The sequence below is a fragment of the Oncorhynchus mykiss genome, chromosome 6 (genome assembly GCF_057628025.1).
Source record: "Oncorhynchus mykiss isolate SJ-2025 chromosome 6, ASM5762802v1, whole genome shotgun sequence".
NCBI lineage: Eukaryota > Metazoa > Chordata > Actinopteri > Salmoniformes > Salmonidae > Oncorhynchus > Oncorhynchus mykiss.
The window spans coordinates 1,995,001-2,017,420 of NC_143027.1; the positions used below are offsets into that span (position 1 = coordinate 1,995,001).

General features: G+C 42.4%; 1 protein-coding gene across 1 annotated transcript in view; it reads left to right on the forward strand.

The window, feature by feature from the left end:
- The window catches only part of LOC110525062 (AT-rich interactive domain-containing protein 3A), a 143,440-nt gene that overhangs the window by 5,975 nt on the left and 115,045 nt on the right, over positions 1 to 22,420 (forward strand). Inside the window, exon 3 of the mRNA XM_036979195.2 lies at positions 8,216 to 8,299. Coding sequence (XP_036835090.2) covers positions 8,216 to 8,299 — 84 coding nt within the window. The remainder of the gene's footprint in view (positions 1 to 8,215; positions 8,300 to 22,420) is intronic.

Below are 22,420 nucleotides of genomic sequence, written 5' to 3' on the forward strand. Positions count from 1 at the left end.
ATCTAACTCTTGTGAGAGAGGAGAGGACCCTTCTCTTTTTTACTGCACTGGCAACTCCCTCCCTCCCTCCCTCCCTCCCTCCCTCCCTCCCTCCCTCCCTCCCTCCCTCCCTCCCTCCCTCCCTCCCTCTGTGATTACACTGCTGTGTGCGTGTGTTTGTTTTGTTTTGTGTGTGTATGTTCGGGGCTGCCTGATATCCAATCAGACTGCAGCAATATCCTGTAAAGTAAAAACTTATGATGTAATATTATCCATATGTTAAAGAGCTTGATTTCTCCCCCTTGGAGAGCTGGGCTGTAAAACAACTAGCTAGACACACCTCAGATCTAACTAAAGGTGGCTGGGCTGTAAAACAACTAGCTAGACACACCTCAGATCTAACTAAAGGTGGCTGGGCTGTAAAACAACTAGCTAGACACACCTCAGATCTAACTAAAGGTGGCTGGGCTGTAAAACAACTAGCTAGACACACCTCAGATCTAACTAAAGGTGGCTGGGCTGTAAAACAACTAGCTAGACACACCTCAGATCTAACTAAAGGAGGCTGGGCTGTAAAACAACTAGCTAGACACACCTCAGATCTAACTAAAGGTGGCTGGGCTGTAAAACAACTAGCTAGACACACCTCAGATCTAACTAAAGGTGGCTGGGCTGTAAAACAACTAGCTAGACACACCTCAGATCTAACTAAAGGTGGTTGGGCTGTAAAACAACTAGCTAGACACACCTCAGATCTAACTAAAGGAGGCTGGGCTGTAAAACAACTAGCTAGACACACCTCAGATCTAACTAAAGGTGGCTGGGCTGTAAAACAACTAGCTAGACACACCTCAGATCTAACTAAAGGAGGATGGGCTGTAAAACAACTAGCTAGACACACCTCAGATCTAACTAAAGGAGGCTGGGCTGTAAAACAACTAGCTAGACACACCTCAGATCTAACTAAAGGAGGCTGGGCTGTAAAACAACTAGCTAGACACACCTCAGATCTAACTAAAGGTGGCTGGGCTGTAAAACAACTAGCTAGACACACCTCAGATCTAACTAAAGGTGGTTGGGCTGTAAACAACTAGCTAGACACACCTCAGATCTAACTAAAGGTGGCTGGGCTGTAAAACAACTAGCTAGACACACCTCAGATCTAACTAAAGGAGGATGGGCTGTAAAACAACTAGCTAGACACACCTCAGATCTAACTAAAGGTGGCTGGGCTGTAAACAACTAGCTAGACACACCTCAGATCTAACTAAAGGTGGCTGGGCTGTAAACAACTATCTAGACACACCTCAGATCTAACTAAAGGTGGCTGGGCTGTAAAACATCTAGCTAGACACTCCTCAGATCTAACTAAAGGTGGCTGGGCTGTAAAACAACTAGCTAGACACACCTCAGATCTAACTAAAGGTGGCTGGGCTGTAAAACAACTAGCTAGACACACCTCAGATCTAACTAAAGGAGGCTGGGCTGTAAAACAACTAGCTAGACACACCTCAGATCTAACTAAAGGTGGCTGGGCTGTAAAACAACTAGCTAGACACACCTCATATCTAACTAAAGGTGGCTGTGCTGTAAAACAACTAGCTAGACACACCTCAGATCTAACTAAAGGAGGCTGGGCTTCAATTTGGGCTTCAATTTGGTGTTTGTCCCATTTTGTGAATTTTTCGTTGGTAAGCGGATCCCAGACCTCACAACCATAGAGGTCAATGCCAGATCCTAATTGAGATGTCACATTTGAGGATTATTTTGATGGCTTTGAAGGCCCATCTTGCCTTGTCTCTCAGATAGTTCACAGCTTTAAGGCAGTAAAACTTGGTGTTGATGTTTAGGCTGCGGTAGGTCTAGTTGTTTGTGTGCTTTAGGTTAACCGTCTCTCTCTCTCTTTCTCTAGAGAGAGAGAGAGAGAGAGAGAGAGAGAGAGAGAGAGAGAGAGAGAGAGAGAGAGAGAGAGAGAGAGAGAGAGAGAGAGAGAGAGAGAGAGAGAGAGAGAGAGAGAGAGAGAGAGAGAGAGAGAGAGAGAGAGAGAGAGAGAGAGAGAGAGAGAGAGAGAGAGAGAGAGAGAGAGAGAGAGAGAGAGAGAGAGAGAGAGAGAGAGAGAGAGAGAGAGAGAGAGAGAGAGAGAGAGAGAGAGAGAGAGAGAGAGAGAGAGAGAGAGAGAGAGAGAGAGAGAGAGAGAGAGAGAGAGAGAGAGAGAGAGAGAGAGAGAGAGAGAGAGAGAGAGAGAGAGAGAGAGAGAGAGAGAGAGAGAGAGAGAGAGAGAGAGAGAGAGAGAGTGTTACATTTTAATCACACAAGCCTGGAATTTCTGCAGCTGCTTGGAAAAGGCTTTGTGTTTACGAGATCGCACTGGTCGACAATCACAGCCTGTCTATAGACAATCACAGCCTGTCTATAGACAATCACAGCCTGTCTATAGACAAACACAGCCTGTCTATAGGCAAACACAGCCTGTCTATAGGCTGGCTGGCTGCTTCTCTCTGACTCCTTTCTTCTCTTCACCCCTTAGGTTACTGTAAGTTAAGTTAGGTAGCTTGGTTAAGTTAGGTAGCTTGGTTAAGTTAGGTAACTTGGTTAAGTTAGGTAACTTGGTTTGGTTAAGTTAGTAGGTAGCTTGGTTTGGTTAATTTAGGTAGCTTGGTTTGGTTAATTTAGGTAACTTGGTTTGGTTAAGTTAGGTAACATGGTTTGGTTAAGTTAGGTAGCTTGGTTTGGTTAAGTTAGGTAGCTTGGTTTGGTTAAGTTAGGTAGCTTGGTTTGGTTAAGTTAGGTAGCTTGGTTTGGTTAACTTGGTTTGGTTAAGTTAGGTAACTTGGTTTGGTTAATTTAGGTAGCTTGGTTTGGTTAAGTTAGGTAGCTTGGTTTGGTTAATTTAGGTAACTTGGTTTGGTTAAGTTAGGTAACATGGTTTGGTTAAGTTAGGTAGCTTGGTTTGGTTAAGTTAGGTAGCTTGGTTTGGTTAAGTTAGGTAGCTTGGTTTGGTTAAGTTAGGTAGCTTGGTTTGGTTAAGTTAGGTAGCTTGGTTTGGTTAAGTTAGGTAACATGGTTTGGTTAAGTTAGGTAACATGGTTTGGTTAAGTTAGGTAGCTTGGTTTGGTTAAGTTAGGTAGCTTGGTTTGGTTAAGTTAGGTAGCTTGGTTTGGTTAAGTTAGGTAGCTTAATTCCAGCATTTTAATACATTTCTTCAATTAATGTACTAATGTGTTATCATTTACACACTGTGCCAAGGTTGCTTTTTCTTGGTATACTTCTATAAAAATAAATAAAAACACGTTTTTCCTTGACAGAAAAAGTTTTATTCGGATTTTATAATTTGTAATTATGTCTACTTATGATAAGGTAAAATGTTAATAATTATGTCTCCATACAATATGATAAATATATCCAATGCAAAAAACATCTACACTTAAATGCTTTTAATATTAATTTGCATATATTCCCGTTAATTCCCATATATTCCCGTTAATTCCCATATATTTCCGTTAATTCCCATATATTCCCGTTAATTCCCATATATTCCCGTTAATTCCCATATATTCCCGTTAATTCCCATATGTTCCCGTTAATTCCCATATATTCCCGTTAATTCCCATATATTCCCGTTAATTCCCACGGTAAGTTTCCACCTCTGAATATTCTCCAAAATGTGCAACCCTAGTCGTGCTTAAGAACAGCCCTTAGCCGTTAGCCAGTATATTGGCCATATACCACACCTCCACAGGCCTTATGGCTTAAATATAGTATTATGTTGTATTATCTTATATATTATTGAGGGTAATCTGCTCCTGCTGTATATCTGGTCCACTGGGCTGGCCATTCTGCCTGTCTGTCTGCCTGTCTGTCGGGTGTAAAGATCAGGTGTAACATAAATGAATGAACCTTGTGTTAAGCCCTCTGACTAACACCTTCTATTTCATAACACCCCTGTATGCTACTCTGCTGTATGCTTGAACTATATCTAAAAACACTGGATGAATGGAGATAATAGATAAAGAGAAACAGAGAGAGATAATAGAGAGATAATAATACAGTTGAAATCGGAGGTTTACATACACCTTAGCCAACTACATTTAAACACAGTTTTTCCACAATTCCTGACATTTAAAAAATTCCCTGTCTTAGGTCAGTTAGGATCACCACTTTATTTTCAGAATGTGAAATGTCAGAATAATAGTAGAGAGAATGATTTATTTCAGCTTTTATTTCTTTCATCACATTCCCAGTGGGTCAGAAGTTTACATACACTCAATTAGTATTTGGTAGCATTGCCTTTAAATTGTTTAACTTGGGTCAAACATTTTGGGTAGCCTTCCACAAGCTTCCAACAATAAGTTGGGTGAATTTTGTCCCATTCCTCCTGACAGAGCTGGTGTAACTGAGTCAGGTTTGTAGGCCTCCATGCTCGCACACGCTTTTTCAGTTCTGCCCACAAATGTTCTATAGGATTGAGGTCAGGGCTTTGTGATGGCCACTCCAATACCTTGACTTTGTTGTCCTTAAGCCATTTTGCCACAACTTTGGAAGTATGCTTGGGGTCATTGTCCATTTGGAAGACCCATTTGCGACCAAGCTTTAACTTCCTGACTGATGTCTTGAGATGTTGCTTTAATATATCCACATCATTTTACTTCCTCATGACGCCATCTATTTTGTGCACCAGTCCCTCCTGCAGCAAAGCAACCCCACAACATGATGCTGCCACCCCTGTGCTTCACGGTTGGGATGGTGTTCTTCGGCTTGCAAGCCTCCCCCTTTTTCATCCAAACATAACGATGGTCATTATGGCCAAACAAGTTCTATTTTTGTTTCATCAGACCAGAGGACATTTCTCCATAAAGTATGATCTTTGTCCCCATGTGCAGTTGCAAACCGTAGTCTGGCTTTTTTATGGCGGTTTTAGAGCAGTGGCTTCTTCCTTGCTGAGCGGCTTTTCAGATTATGTCAATATAGGACTCGTTTTACTGTGGATATAGATACTTTTGTACCTGTTTCCTCCAGCATCTTCACAAGGTGCTTTGCTGTTCTGGGATTGATTTGCACTTTTCGCACCAAAGTACGTTCATCCCTAGGAGACAGAAAGCGTCTCCTTCCTGAGCGGTATGACGGCTGCGTGGTCCCATGGTGTTTATACTTGCGTACTATTGTTTGTACAGATGAACGTGGTACCTTCAGGTGTTTGGAAATTACTCCCAATGATGATGCAATGATACTCCCAATGAAATTTCTCCCAATGATGAACCAGACTTGTGGAGGTCTACAATTTTTTTTCTGAGGTGTTGGCTGATTCCTTTTGATTTTCCCATGATGTCAAGCAAAGAAGCACCGAGTTTGAAAGTAGGCCTTGAAATACATCCACAGGTACACCTCCAATTGACTCAAAAGTTGTCAATTAGCCTATCAGAAGCTATCAGAAGCTTCTTAAGCCATGTTAGTGTATGTAAACTTCTGACCCACTGGAATTGTGATACAGTGAATTGTAAGTGAAATAATCTGTCTGTAAACAAATGTTGGAAAAATTTATTGTGTCCTGCTCAAAGTAGATGTCCTAACCGACTTACCAAAACTATAGTTTGTTAACAAGAAATTAGTGGAGTGGTTGAAAAACAATTATTATTATTAAAAAAAAAATGTACCCCCTTTTTCTCCCCAATTTTGTGGTATCCAATTGTTGTAGTAGCTACTATCTTGTCTCATCGCTACAACTCCCATACGGGCTCGGGAGAGACAAAGGTTGAAAGTCATGCGTCCTCCGATACACAACCCAACCAGCTGCACTGCTTCTTAACACAGCGCGCATCCAACCCGGAAGCCAGCCGCACCAATGTGTCGAAGGCTACACCGTGCACCTGGCAACCTTGGTTAGCGCGCACTGCGCCCGGCCCGCCACAGGAGTCGCTGTTGCGCGATGAGACAAGGACATCCCTACCGACCAAGCCCTCCCTAACCCGGACGACGCTAGGCCAATTGTGCGTCGCCCCACGGACCTCCCGATCGCGGCCGGTTACGACAGAGCCTGGGCGCGAACCCAGGGACTCTGATGGCACAGCTGGCGCTGCAGTACAGCGCCCTTAACCACTGCGCCACCCGGGAGGAAAAACAAGTTTTAATGACAACAACCTAAGTGTATGTAAACTTCCGACTTCAACTGTACATCATTTTACATTTGTAATGTCTTTATTCTTTTGGAACTTCTGTGAGCGTAATGTTTACTGTTCATTTTTATTGGAGAGAGAGAGAGAGAGAGAGAGAGAGAGAGAGAGAGAAACAAACAAACAAACTGAACAGAGGCACAATGTGCTACCATCCCGATGCAAATAAAGATCCCTTTCAATGAGCTCAGGATGGTCTCTCTCTTCCTGTCATGTGTCTGTTATCACTCCTCCTTCCTGTTGCTGAGACATCTAACATCATCCACATTGAATGGTTTCGCATGAACTAGCTCCATGCTACACTTTTTACATTAATGAACTAGCTCCATGCTACACTCTTTACATTCATGAACTAGCTCCATGCTACACTCTTTACATTCATGAACTAGCTCCATGCTACACTCTTTACATTCATGAACTAGCTCCATGCTACACTCTTTACATTCATGAACTAGCTCCATGCTACACTCTTTACATTCATGAACTAGCTCCATGCTACACTCTTTACATTCATGAACTAGCTCCATGCTACACTTTTTACATTCATGAACTAGCTCCATGCTACACTCTTTACATTCATGAACTAGCTCCATGCTACACTCTTTACATTCATGAACTAGCTCCATGCTACACTCTTTACATTCATGAACTAGCTCCATGCTACACTCTTTACATTCATGAACTAGCTCCATGCTACACTCTTTACATTCATGAACTAGCTCCATGCTACACTCTTTACATTCATGAACTAGCTCCATGCTACACTTTTTACATTCATGAACTAGCTCCATGCTACACTCTTTACATTCATGAACTAGCTCCATGCTACACTCTTTACGTTCATTTAGCATCTTAATTCCCCGCGGGGTACGTTTGTGGTGTGTATTGCATATTACATATTTAAATGTATTTTGGAATGATACACTTTGTAGAAAGACAATTTCATCATAGTAAAATTACGATTTTGTTTTTGTTCATGTTTACGTTGAACGATCTTACCCAAATAGACTCCATTTTGTTTTATCATAATTGTCTGTTTGTGCGTTATGCCTATACATTTTAATTTCCCTTCCCTTTATATTAAAGTGGTCTGTTCCTATTAGAACCATGCTGGGGACTAAATGTTTGTGGTCAGGTTGTGGTCAGTGTGGCCAGGTTGTGGTCAGTGTGTGGTCAGTGTGTGGTCAGGTTGTGGTCAGTGTGTGGTCAGTGTGTGGTCAGGTTGTGGTCAGTGTGTGGTCAGGTTGTGGTCAGTGTGTGGTCAGGTTGTGGTCAGTGTGTGGTCCGGTTGTGGTCAGGTTGTTGTCAGTGTGTGGTCAGGTTGTGGTCAGGTTGTGGTCAGTGTGTGGTCAGGTTGTTGTCAGTGTGTGGTCAGGTTGTGGTCAGTGTGTGGTCAGGTTGTGTTCAGGTTGTGGTCAGTGTGTGGTCAGGGTGTGGTCAGTGTGTGGTCAGTGTGTGGTCAGGTTGTGGTCAGTGTGTGGTCAGTGTGTGGTCAGCTTGTGGTCAGTGTGTGGTCAGTTTGTGGTCAGTGTGTGGTCAGCTTGTGGTCAGTGTGTGGTCAGTGTGTGGTCAGGTTGTGGTCAGTGTGTGGTCAGGTTGTGGTCAGTGTTTGGTCAGTGTGTGGTCCGGTTGTGGTCAGGTTGTGGTCAGTGTGTGGTCCGGTTGTGGTCAGGTTGTGGTCAGTGTGTGGTCAGTTTGTGGTCAGTTTGTGGTCAGGTTGTGGTCAGGTTGTGGTCAGTGTGTGGTCAGTGTGTGGTCAGTGTGTGGTCAGTGTGTGGTCAGGGTATGGTCAGTGTGTGGTCAGTGTGTAGTCAGGTTGTGGTCAGTGTGTAGTCAGGTTGTGGTCAGGTTGTGGTCAGTGTGTAGTCAGGTTGTGGTCAGTGTGTGGTCAGTGTGTGGTCAGGGTATGGTCAGTGTGTGGTCAGTGTGTAGTCAGGTTGTGGTCAGTGTGTAGTCAGGTTGTGGTCAGGTTGTGGTCAGTGTGTAGTCAGGTTGTGGTCAGGTTGTTTGTTTTCCTTCTCCTACACTGAAGAGATCATCATCTGTTTCATCCTTTAAAATGTGTTCAGTCAGGACAAAGCAGTTCGCCAGAGAGGAAGCTGGGAAATTCAAGTGTCGGTATCGGTGGCGTCTCCTCGTCGCTGATTCAGGAGGTCAGTAACCCCGCCCCCACACCCAACCCCACCCGGACTATTTGCATTGTGTCTCCCCCCCCCGCCACCCCAACCCCTCTTTTATGCTGCTGCTACTCTCTGTTTATCATATATGTATAGTCACTTTAACTATACATTCATGTACATGCTACCTCAATTGGGCCGACCAACCAGTGCTCCAGCACATTGGCTAACCGGGCTATCTCCATTGTGTCCCACCACCCACCACCCGCCAACCCTCTTTTACGCTACTGCTACTCTCTGTTCATCATATATGCATAGTCACTTTAACCATATCTACATGTACATAGTACTTCAATCAGCCTGACTAACCGGTGTCTGTATGTAGGCTCTCTACTTTTATAGCCTCTCTACTGTATGTAGCCTGTCTACTGTATATAGCCTCTCTACTGTATATAGCCTCTCTACTGTATATAGCCTCTCTACTGTATATAGCCTCTCTACTGTTATAGCCTCCCTACTGTTATAGCCTCCCTACTGTTATAGCCTTCCTACTGTATATAGCCTCTCTACTGTATATAGCCACTCTACTGTATGTAGCCTCTCTACTGTATATAGCCTCTCTACTGTATATAGCCTCTCTACTGTTATAGCCTCCCTACTGTTATAGCCTTCCTACTGTATATAGCCTCTCTACTGTATATAGCCTCCCTTCTGTATATAGCCTCCCTTCTGTATATAGCCTCTCTACTGTATATAGCCTCTCTACTGTATATAGTATCTCTACTGTATATAGCCTCTCTACTGTATATAGCCTCTCTACTGTATATAGCCTCTCTACTGTATATAGCCTCTCTACTGTATATAGCCTCGCTACTGTATGTAGCCTCTCTATTGTATATAGCCCCTCTACTGTATATAGCCTCTCTACTGTATGTAGCCTCTCTATTGTATATAGCCTCTACTGTATATAGCCTCTCTACTGTATATAGCCCCTCTACTGTATATAGCCTCTCTACTGTATGTAGCCTCTCTATTGTATATAGCCTCTACTGTATATAGCCTCTCTACTGTATATAGCCTCTCTACTTTATGTAGCCTCTCTATTGTATATATCCTCTACTGTATATAGCCTCTCTACTGTATATAGCCTCTCTACTGTATATAACCTCTCTACTGTATATAACCTCTCTACTGTATATAGCCCCTCTACTGTATATAGCCTCTCTACTGTATATAGCCTCTACTGTATATAGCCTCTCTACTGTATATAGTCTCTCTACTGTATATAGCATGTCTACTGTATATAGCCTGTCTACTGTATATAGCCTCTCTACTGTATATAACCTCTCTACTGTATATAGCCTGTCTACTGTATATAGCCTCTACTGTATATAGCCTCTACTGTTATAACCTCTCTACTGTATATAGCCTCTCTACTGTATATAGCCTCCCTTCTGTATATAGCCTCTCTACTGTACATAGCCTCTCTACTGTATATAGCCTCTCTACTGTCTATAGCCTCTCTACTGTATGTAGCCTCTCTACTGTATATAGCCCCTCTACTGTATATAGCCTCTCTACTGTATGTAGCCTCTCTATTGTATATAGCCTCTACTGTATATAGCCTCTCTACTGTATATAGCCTCTCTACTGTATATAGCCTCTCTACTGTATATAGCCTCTACTGTATATAGCCTCGCTACTGTATGTAGCCTCTCTATTGTATATAGCCCCTCTACTGTATATAGCCTCTCTACTGCATGTAGCCTCTCTATTGTATATAGCCTCTACTGTATATAGCCTCTCTACTGTATATAGCCTGTCTACTGTATATAGCCTCTCTACTGTATATAGCCTCTACTGTTATAACCTCTCTACTGTATATAGCCTCCCTTCTGTATATAGCCTCTCTACTGTATATAGCCTCTCTACTGTATATAGCCTCTCTACTGTCTATAGCCTCTCTACTGTATGTAGCCTCTCTACTGTATATAGCCCCTCTACTGTATATAGCCTCTCTACTGTATGTAGCCTCTCTATTGTATATAGCCTCTACTGTATATAGCCTCTCTACTGTATGTAGCCTCTCTATTGTATATAGCCTCTACTGTATATAGCCTCTCTACTGGATATAGCCTCTGTACTGTATATAGCCTCTCTACTGTATGTAGCCTCTCTATTGTATATAGCCTCTACTGTATATAGCCTCTCTACTGTATATAACCTCTCTACTGTATAGAGCCTCTCTACTGTATATAGCCTCTCTACTGTATATAGCCTCTACTGTATATAGCCTCTGTACTGTATATAGCCTCTCTACTGTATGTAGCCTCTCTATTGTATACAGCCTCTACTGTATATAACCTCTCTACTGTATATAGCCTCTCTACTGTATAGAGCCTCTCTACTGTATATAGCCCCTCTATTGTATATAGCCTCTACTGTATATAGCCTCTACTGTATATAGCCCCTCTATTGTATATAGCCTCTACTGTATATAGCCCCTCTACTGTATATAGCCTGTCTTTTTACTGTTGTTTTATTTCTTTACCCACCTATTGTTCACCTAACACTTTTTTGCACCATTGGTTACAGCCTGTAAGTAACTACTACACCTGTTGTATTCAGCATTTCACTGTGAGGTCTACTACACCTGTTGTATTCAGCATTTCACTGTAAGGTCTACTACACCTGTTGCATTCAGCATTTCACTGTAAGGTCTACTACACCTGTTGTATTCAGCATTTCACTGTGAGGTCTACTACACCTGTTGTATTCAGCATTTCACTGTGAGGTCTACTACACCTGTTGTATTCAGCATTTCACTGTAAGGTCTACTACACCTGTTGTATTCAGCATTTCACTGTAAGGTCTACTACACCTGTTGCATTCAGCATTTCACTGTAAGGTCTACTACACCTGTTGTATTCAGCATTTCACTGTGAGGTCTACTACACCTGTTGTATTCAGCATTTCACTGTGAGGTCTACTACACCTGTTGTATTCAGCATTTCACTGTGAGGTCTACTACACCTGTTGTATTCAGCATTCAGCATTTCACTGTAAGGTCTACTACACCTGTTGTATTCAGCATTCAGCATTTCACTGTGAGGTCTACTACACTTGTTGTATTCAGCATTTCACTGTGAGGTCTACTACACCTGTTGTATTCAGCATTTCACTGTGAGGTCTACTACACCTGTTGTATTCAGCATTTCACTGTGAGGTCTACTACACCTGTTGTATTCAGCATTTCACTGTAAGGTCTACTACACCTGTTGTATTCAGCATTTCACTGTGTGGCCTACTACACCTGTTGTATTCAGCATTTCACTGTAAGGTCTACTACACCTGTTGTATTCAGCATTTCACTGTAAGGTCTACTACACCTGTTGTATTCAGCATTTCACTGTAAGGTCTACTACACCTGTTGTATTCAGCATTTCACTGTAAGGTCTACTACACCTGTTGTATTCAGCGTTTCACTGTAAGTCCTACTACACCTGTTGTATTCAGCATTTCACTGTGAGGTCTACTACACCTGTTGCATTCAGCATTTCACTGTAAGGTCTACTACACCTGTTGTATTCAGCATTTCACTGTGAGGTCTACTACACCTGTTGTATTCAGCATTTCACTGTGAGGTCTACTACACCTGTTGTATTCAGCATTTCACTGTGAGGTCTACTACACCTGTTGTATTCAGCATTCAGCATTTCACTGTAAGGTCTACTACACCTGTTGTATTCAGCATTCAGCATTTCACTGTGAGGTCTACTAAACCTGTTGTATTCAGCATTTCACTGTGAGGTCTACTACACCTGTTGTATTCAGCATTTCACTGTAAGGTCTACTACACCTGTTGTATTCAGCATTTCACTGTAAGGTCTACTACACCTGTTGCATTCAGCATTTCACTGTAAGGTCTACTACACCTGTTGTATTCAGCATTTCACTGTGAGGTCTACTACACCTGTTGTATTCAGCATTTCACTGTGAGGTCTACTACACCTGTTGTATTCAGCATTTCACTGTAAGGTCTACTACACCTGTTGTATTCATCATTTCACTGTAAGGTCTACTACACCTGTTGTATTCAGCATTTCACTGTGAGGTCTACTACACCTGTTGTATTCAGCATTCAGCATTTCACTGTAAGGTCTACTACACCTGTTGTATTCAGCATTTCACTGTAAGGTCTACTACACCTGTTGTATTCATCATTTCACTGTAAGGTCTACTACACCTGTTGTATTCAGCATTTCACTGTGAGGTCTACTACACCTGTTGTATTCAGCATTCAGCATTTCACTGTGAGGTCTACTAAACCTGTTGTATTCAGCATTTCACTGTGAGGTCTACTACACCTGTTGTATTCAGCATTTCACTGTGAGGTCTACTACACCTGTTGTATTCAGCATTTCACTGTGAGGTCTACTACACCTGTTGTATTCAGCATTTCACTGTAAGGTCTACTACACCTGTTGTATTCAGCATTTCACTGTGTGGCCTACTACACCTGTTGCATTCAGCATTTCACTGTAAGGTCTACTACACCTGTTGTATTCAGCATTTCACTGTGAGGTCTACTACACCTGTTGTATTCAGCATTTCACTGTGAGGTCTACTACACCTGTTGTATTCAGCATTTCACTGTAAGGTCTACTACACCTGTTGTATTCATCATTTCACTGTAAGGTCTACTACACCTGTTGTATTCAGCATTTCACTGTGAGGTCTACTACACCTGTTGTATTCAGCATTCAGCATTTCACTGTAAGGTCTACTACACCTGTTGTATTCAGCATTTCACTGTAAGGTCTACTACACCTGTTGTATTCATCATTTCACTGTAAGGTCTACTACACCTGTTGTATTCAGCATTTCACTGTGAGGTCTACTACACCTGTTGTATTCAGCATTCAGCATTTCACTGTGAGGTCTACTAAACCTGTTGTATTCAGCATTTCACTGTGAGGTCTACTACACCTGTTGTATTCAGCATTTCACTGTGAGGTCTACTACACCTGTTGTATTCAGCATTTCACTGTGAGGTCTACTACACCTGTTGTATTCAGCATTTCACTGTAAGGTCTACTACACCTGTTGTATTCAGCATTTCACTGTGTGGCCTACTACACCTGTTGTATTCAGCATTTCACTGTAAGGTCTACTACACCTGTTGTATTCAGCATTTCACTGTAAGGTCTACTACACCTGTTGTATTCAGCATTTCACTGTAAGGTCTACTACACCTGTTGTATTCAGCATTTCACTGTAAGGTCTACCTACACCTGTTGTATTCAGCATTTCACTGTGAGGTCTACTACACCTGTTGTATTCAGCATTTCACTGTAAGGTCTACTACACCTGTTGTATTCAGCGTTTCACTGTAAGTCCTACTACACCTGTTGTATTCAGCATTTCACTGTGAGTTCTACTACACCTGTTGCATTCAGCATTTCACTGTAAGGTCTACTACACCTGTTGTATTCAGCATTTCACTGTGAGGTCTACTACACCTGTTGTATTCAGCATTTCACTGTGAGGTCTACTACACCTGTTGTATTCAGCATTTCACTGTGAGGTCTACTACACCTGTTGTATTCAGCATTCAGCATTTCACTGTAAGGTCTACTACACCTGTTGTATTCAGCATTCAGCATTTCACTGTGAGGTCTACTAAACCTGTTGTATTCAGCATTTCACTGTGAGGTCTACTACACCTGTTGTATTCAGCATTTCACTGTGAGGTCTACTACACTTGTTGTATTCAGCATTTCACTGTGAGGTCTACTACACCTGTTGTATTCAGCATTTCACTGTAAGGTCTACTACACCTGTTGTATTCAGCATTTCACTGTAAGGTCTACTACACCTGTTGTATTCAGCATTTCACTGTAAGGTCTACTACACCTGTTGTATTCAGCATTTCACTGTAAGGTCTACTACACCTGTTGTATTCAGCATTTCACTGTGAGGTCTACTACACCTGTTGTATTCAGCATTTCACTGTAAGGTCTACTACACCTGTTGTATTCAGCATTTCACTGTGAGGTCTACTACACCTGTTGTATTCAGCATTTCACTGTGAGGTCTACTACACCTGTTGTATTCAGCATTTCACTGTAAGGTCTACTACACCTGTTGTATTCAGCATTTCACTGTGAGGTCTACTACACCTGTTGTATTCAGCATTTCACTGTGAGGTCTACTACACCTGTTGAATTCAGCATTTCACTGTAAGGACTACTACACCTGTTGTATTCAACATTTCACTGTAAGGTCTACTACACCTGTTGTATTCAACATTTCACTGTGAGGTCTACTACACCTGTTGTATTCAGCATTTCACTGTGAGGTCTACTACACCTGTTGTATTCAGCATTTCACTGTGAGGTCTACTACACCTGTTGTATTCAGCATTTCACTGTAAGGTCTACTACACCTGTTGTATTCAGCATTTCACTGTGAGGTCTACTACACCTGTTGTATTCAGCATTTCACTGTGAGGTCTACTACACCTGTTGTATTCAGCATTTCACTGTAAGGTCTACTACACCTGTTGTATTCAGCATTTCACTGTAAGGACTACTACACCTGTTGTATTCAGCGCATGTGACAAATACACTTTGATTTGATAGGTTCTATATGATAGATTATAGGTTATATAGGTTAGGTTCTATTGGTTAGCTATATGGTAGGTTCTATAGGTTAGCTATATAATAGGTTCTATAGGTTATGTTCTATAGGTTAGCTATATAATAGGTTATATAGGTTAGGTTCTATAGGTTAGCTATATGGTAGGTTCTATAGGTTAGCTATATAATAGGTTCTATAGGTTAGGTTCTATAGGTTAGGTTCTATAGGTTAGGTTCTAAAGGTTGGTTGTATAATAGGTTCTATAGGTTAGGTTCTATAGGTTAGCTATATTATAGGTTATATAGGTTAGGTTCTATAGATTAGCAATATGGTAGGTTCTATAGGTTAGCTATATTATAGGTTCTATAGGTTAGGTTCTATAGGTTATCTATATGGCAGGTTCTATAGGTTAGCTATATAATAGGTTCTATATGTTAGGTTCTATAGGTTAGGTTCTATAGGTTAGGTTCTATAGGTTAGGTTCTAAAGGTTGGTTGTATAATAGGTTCTATAGGTTAGGTTCTATAGGTTAGCTATATTATAGGTTATATAGGTTAGGTTCTATAGGTTAGCAATATGGTAGGTTCTATTGGTTAGGTTCTATAGGTTAGGTATATGATATATTTTATAGGCTAGGTTCTACATGTTAGCTATATAATAGGTTCAATAGGTTAGCTATATAATATGTTCTATAGGTTAGGTTCTATAGGTTAGCTATATAATATGTTCTATAGGTTAGGTTCTATAGGTTAGCTATATAATATGTTCTATAGGTTAGGTTCTATAGGTTAGGTATAAAGTAGGTTCTATAGGTTATTTTCTATAGGTTAGCTATATAATAGGTTCTATAGGTTAGGTTCTATAGGTTAGCTATATAATATGTTCTATAGGTTAGGTTCTATAGGTTAGGTATAAAGTAGGTTCTATAGGTTATTTTCTATAGGTTAGCTATATAATAGGTTCTATAGGTTAGGTTCTATAGGTTAGCTATATAATAGGTTGTATGGGTTAGGTTCTATAGGTTAGCTATATAATAGGTTGTATGGGTTAGGTTCTATAGGTTAGCTATATAATAGGTTATATAGGTTATTTTCTATAGGTTAGCTATATAATAGGTTATATAGGTTAGGTTCTATAGGTTAGCTATATAATAGGTTATATAGGTTAGGTTCTATAGGTTAACTATATAATAGGTTATATAGGTTAGGTTCTATAGGTTAGCTATATAATAGGTTATATAGGTTAGGTTCTATAGGTTAACTATATAATAGGTTGTATGGGTTAGGTTCTATAGGTTAACTATATAATAGGTTATATAGGTTAGGTTCTATAGGTTAACTATATAATAGGTTATATAGGTTAGGTTCTATAGGTTAACTATATAATAGGTTCTATAGGTTAGGTTCTATAGGTTAACTATATAATAGGTTATATAGGTTAGGTTCTATAGGTTAACTATATAATAGGTTATATAGGTTAGGTTCTATAGGTTAACTATATAATAGGTTGTATGGGTTAGGTTCTATAGGTTAACTATATAATAGGTTATATAGGTTAGGTTCTATAGGTTAACTATATAATAGGTTATATAGGTTAGGTTCTATAGGTTAACTATATAATAGGTTGTATGGGTTAGGTTCTATAGGTTAACTATATAATAGGTTGTATGGGTTAGGTTCTATAGCTAATGATTCCTGCCTATACTATATCTACCATATCAGGAGAGAGAGACAGAGACAGAGACAGAGACAGAGACAGAGACAGAGACAGAGACAGAGACAGAGAGGAGAGGAGAGAGCATGCTGACTTGATTGAGCCACAGTCAGTCTCAGAATTTCACATCCATGTGAAACACTATTCCCCATCTCCCTACTAGAAACCCCACTATAGGGGACATCCTCCCTACTAGAAACCCCACTATTGGGGACATCCTCCCTATTAGAAACCCCACTATAGGGGACATCCTCCCTACTAGAAACCCCACTGTAGGGGACATCCTCTCCATCCTCCACCAAATAAATCAACCGGTACAGAGTCAATGTGGAGACTATATACAGGGGATACCGGTACAGAGTCAATGTGGAGGCTATATACAGGGGGTACCGGTACAGAGTCAATTTGGAGGCTATATACAGGGTATTATGGTACAGAGTCAGTGTGGAGGCTATATACAGGGGGTACTGGTGCAGAGTCAATGTGGAGGCTGTATACAGGGTATTATGGTACAGAGTCAGTGTGGAGGCTATATACAGGGGGTACCGGTACAGAGTCAATGTGGAGGCTATATACAGAGGGTACCGGTACAGAGTCAATATCAAATCAAATCAAATGTATTTATATAGCCCTTCGTACATCAGCTGATATCTCAAAGTGCTGTACAGGAACCCAGCATAAAACCTCAAACAGCAAGCAATGCAGGTGTAGAAGCACGGTGGCTAAGAAAAACTCCCTAGAAAGGCCAAAACCTAGGAAGAAACCTAGAGAGGAACCAGGCTATGTGGGGTGGCCAGTCCTCTTCTGGCTGTGCCGGGTGGAGATTATAACAGAACATGGCCAAGATGTTCAAATGTTCATAAATGACCAGCATGGTCGAATAATAATAAGGCAGAACAGTTGAAACTGGAGCAGCAGCACGGCCAGGTGGACTATGGAGGCTATATACAGGGTGTTACGGTACAGAGTCAATGTGGAGGCTATATACAGGGGGTACCGGTACAGAGTCAATGTGGAGGCTATATACAGGGGGTACCGGTACAGAGTCAATGTGGAGGCTAGATACAGGGGGTACCGGTACAGAGTCAATGTGGAGGCTATATACATGGGGTACTGGTACAGAGTCAATGTGGAGGCTATATACAGGGGGTACCGGTACAGAGTCAATGTGGAGGCTATATACAGGGGGTACCGGTACAGAGTCAATGTGGAGGCTATTTACAGAGGGCATAGTGGGTTAACTGCCTTGGTCAGGGGAACAGTGGGTTAACTGCCTTGTTCAGGGGAACCGTGGGTTAACTGCCTTGTTCAGGGGAACATTGGGTTAACTGCCTTGTTCAGGGGAACAGTGGGATAACTGCCTTGCTCAGGGGAACAGTGGGTTAACTGCCTTGTTCAGGGGAACAGTGGGTTAACTGCCTTGTTCAGGGGAACAGTGGGTTAACTGCCTTGTTCAGGGGAACAGTGGGACAACTGCCTTGCTCAGGGGAACAGTGGGTTAACTGCCTTGCTCAGGGGAACAGTGGGTTAACTGCCTTGTTCAGGGGAACAGTGGGATAACTGCCTTGCTCAGGGGAACAGTGGGTTAACTGCCTTGTTCAGTGAGACAGACAGAAAGGCAGGGAGACAGTGAGACAGACATACAGGCAGGGAGACAGTGAGACAGACAGGCAGGGAGACAGACAGACAGGCAGGGAGACAGACAGAAAGGCAGGGAGACAGTGAGACAGACAGGCAGGGAGACAGTGAGACAGACAGACAGGCAGGGAGACAGTGAGACAGACAGGCAGGGAGACATTGAGACAGACACACAGGCATGGAGACAGTGAGACAGACAGACAGGCAGGGAGACAGTGAGACAGACAGAAAGGCAGGGAGACAGTGAGACAGACAGACAGGCAGGGAGACAGTGAGACAGACAGACAGGCAGGAGGACAGTGAGACAGACAGACAGACAGGCAGGGAGACAGTAAGACAGACAGAAAGGGAGACAGTGAAAGACAGAACGGCAGGGAGACAGTGAGACAGACAGGCAGGGAGACAGACAGAAAGGCTGGGAGACAGTAAGACAGACAGGCAGGGAGACAGACAGACAGACAGACAGGCAGGGAGACATTGAGACAGACAGACAGGCAGGGAGACAGTGGGACAGACGGACAGGCAGGGAGACAGTGAGACAGACAGACAGGCTGGCCTATAAAAACAGAGGCATCATGGGAATAGCAGCCATTTGGGGCCTGGCTGTCAGGCCCCATAAAAGGTTAGCACACAGAGGGCTTGCTTGTTGATATGCTAAAGCCCCCAGCTCAGCTGGAACAGTTAATGAGGCCCCTCTCATGTCTCCTCCTCTCCCTCATTCCTTCCTCCCTCTTTCCACAACCTCCACTTCCTCCTGGGGGGGGGGGGGAAACAACTGCATGGAGGGAAGGATGGGTTCACTATCTATCTCTCCGTCTTTCACTCTCTCTCTCTTTCTGTCTTTCTTTCTCTTTCTTTCACTCTCTCTACTCTCTCTCCTTTCAATTCATTTCAAGGGTCTTTATAGGCATGGGAAACATGTGTTAGCATTGCCAAAGCAAGTAAGGTAGATAATATACAAAAGTGAAATAAACAATAAAAATTAACAGTAAACCTTACACATACAGAAGTTTCAAAACAATAAAGACATTACAAATGTCATATTATGTATATATACAGTGTTGTAACGATGTGCAAATGGTTAAAGTACAAGAGGGAAAATCAATAAGCATAAATATGACTTCTATTTACAATGGTGTGTGTTCTTCACTGGTTGACCTTTTCTTGTGGCAACAGGTCACAAATCTAGCTACTGTGATGTCACACTGGTATTTCACCCAGTAGATGTGGGAGTTTATCAAAATTGGATTTGTTTTTCAAATTATTTTTGGGTCTGTGTAATCAGAGGGAAATATGTGTCTCTAATATGGTCATACATTGGGCAGGAGGTTAGGAAGTGCAGCTCAGTTTCCACCTCATTTTGTGGGCAGTGTGCACATAGCCTGTCTTCTCTTGATAGCCATGTCTGCCTATAGCAATCTTTCTCAATAACAAGGCTATGCTCACTGAGTCTGTACCTAGTCAAAGCTTTCCTTAATTTTGGGTCAGTCACAGTGGTCAGGTATTCTGCCACTCTCTTGTACTCTCTGTTTTGGGCCAAATGGCATTCTAGTTTGCTCAGTTTTTTTTGTAAGTTCTTTCTATTGTATCAAGTAATTATCTTTTTGTTTTCTCATGATTTGGTTGGGTCTAATTGTTTTGCTGTCCTGGTCTGTGCGGTCTGTTTGTGTTTGTGAACAGAGCCCCAGAACCAGCTTGCTTAGGGGACTCTTCTCCAGGTTCAACTCTCTATAGGTGATGGCTTTGTTATGGAAGGTTTGGGAATCGCTTCCTTTTAGGTGGTTGTAGAATTTAACGTCTCTTTTCTGGATTTTGATAATTAGTGGGTATCTGCCTAATTCTGCATTCCCTCCCTCCCTCCCTCCCTCCCTCCCTCCCTCCCTCCCTCTCTCTCTAGCCCGGGTCACAAGGGTTAAATTGAACAGATCTACCCATTGGCTTTCTGTCTCCTCCAACTTCCATTAGTTTCTTTACTAGACTTTGGCGGTATACCATGTATTATAAGGTTTTTTTTGTTTTTGTTTTTTTTTCAATAGTGTTGAATTATTTCTTTGAAGTTTTTCAATACATGTGAATATTTGTAGCTTCTTAAGTACATACCTGCAGTTAACTTGTGCAATACGTTAGGAAATAAATCAGATTGGTGGTTCCAAACTTCTTCCTTTTAAGAATGAGGGAGGCCACTGTATTCTTGGGGTACAGAAATGTTTTGGTACCCTTCCCCAGATCTGTGCCTCTTCACAATCCTGTCTCTGAGCTCTACGGACAATTCCTTCGACATCATGGCTTGGTTTTTGCTCTGACATGCCCTGTCAACTGTGGGACCTTATATAGACAGGTGTGTGCCTTTCCAAATCATGTCCAATCAATTGAATTTACCACAGGAAGACTCCAATCAAGTTGTATGTTCTAGCTGTGTCTGAATCCTGGCTTAGGAAGAAATGTTCATCCCAAACTACAACATTTTCAGACAAGATAGAACTGCCAAAGGGGGCGGTGTTGCAATCTACTGCAAAGATAGCCTGCAGAGTTCTGTCCTACTATCCAGGTCTGTACCCAAACAATTTGAACTTCTACTTTTAAAAATCCACCTCTCTAAAAACAAGTCTCTCACTGTTGCCGCCTGCTATAGACCATCCTCTGCCCCCAGCTGTGCTCTGGACACCATATGTGAACTGATTGCCCCCCATCTGTCTTCAGAGCTCATGCTGCTAGGCGACCTAAACTGGAACATGCTTAACACCCCAGCCATCCTACAATCTAAGCTTGATGCCCTCAATCTCACACAAATTATCAATGAACCTACCAGGTACCTCCCCAAAGCCGTAAACACGGGCACCCTCATAGATATCATCCTAACCAACTTGCCCTCTAAATACACCTCTGCTGTCTTCAACCAAGATCTCAGCGATCACTGCCTCATTGCCTGCATCCGTAATGGGTCAGCGGTCAAACGACCTCCACTCATCACTGTCAAACGCTCCTTGATACACTTCAGCGAGCAGGCCTTTCTAATCGACCTGGCCGGGGTATCCTGGAAAGATATTGATCTCATCCCGTCAGTAGAGGATGCCTGGTTATTTTTTTTTAAATGCCTTCCTAACCATCTTAAATAAGCATGCCCCATTCAAGAAATTTAGAACCAGGAACAGATATAGCCCTTGGTTCTCCCCAGACCTGACTGCTCTTAATCAACACAAAAACATCCTATGGCGTTCTGCATTAGCATCGAACAGCCCCCGTGATATGCAGCTTTTCAGGGAAGCTAGAAACCATTATACACAGGCAGTTAGAAAAGCCAAGGCTAGCTTTTTCAAGCAGAAATTTGCCTCCTGCAAAACTAACTCAAAAAAGTTCTGGGACACTGTAAAGTCCATGGAGAATAAGAACACCTCCTCCCAGCTGTCCACTGCACTGAAGATAGGAAACACTGTCACCACTGATAAATCCACAATGTCAATAAGCATTTTTCTACGCCTGGCCATGCTTTCCACCTGGCTACCCCGGTCAACAGCACTGCACCCCCCACAGCAACTCGCCCAAGCCTTCCCCATTTCTCCTTCTCCCAAATCCAGTCAACTGATGTTCTGAAAGAGCTGCAAAATCTGGACCCCTACAAATCAGCCGGGCTAGACAATCTGGACCTTTTTTTCTAAAATGATCTGCCGAAATTGTTGCCACCCCTATTACTAGCCTGTTCAACCTCTCTTTCGTGTCGTCTGAGATTCCCAAAGATTGGAAAGCAGCTGCGGTCATCCCCCTCTTCAAAGGGGGGGACAGTCTTGACCCAAACTGCTACAGACCTATATCTATCCTACCCTGCCTTTCTAAGGTCTTCGAAAGCCAAGTCAACAAATCCTTTACCGACCATTTCGAATCTCACCATACCCTCTCTGCTATGCAATCTAGTTTCAGAGCTGGTCATGAGGAGAGAAGGATGGTATGACGATATGAAAATCTGGATACTGCCCAAGCTTAATCCTTACTGGTGGGCTGGTTGGGGGCTGGATGTCAGGAGTCAGTGGCCGCCCTGGAGTGTCTGAGCACAGTGAGCCCTCCCTGGGATGGACACGCTGGGACATAGACCCCCTACTAGTGGACCCACCCCCTAGTTATCGGGAGGTTGTCAGGACAAAGGACTAGGATCAGGAACATGAGATGTCT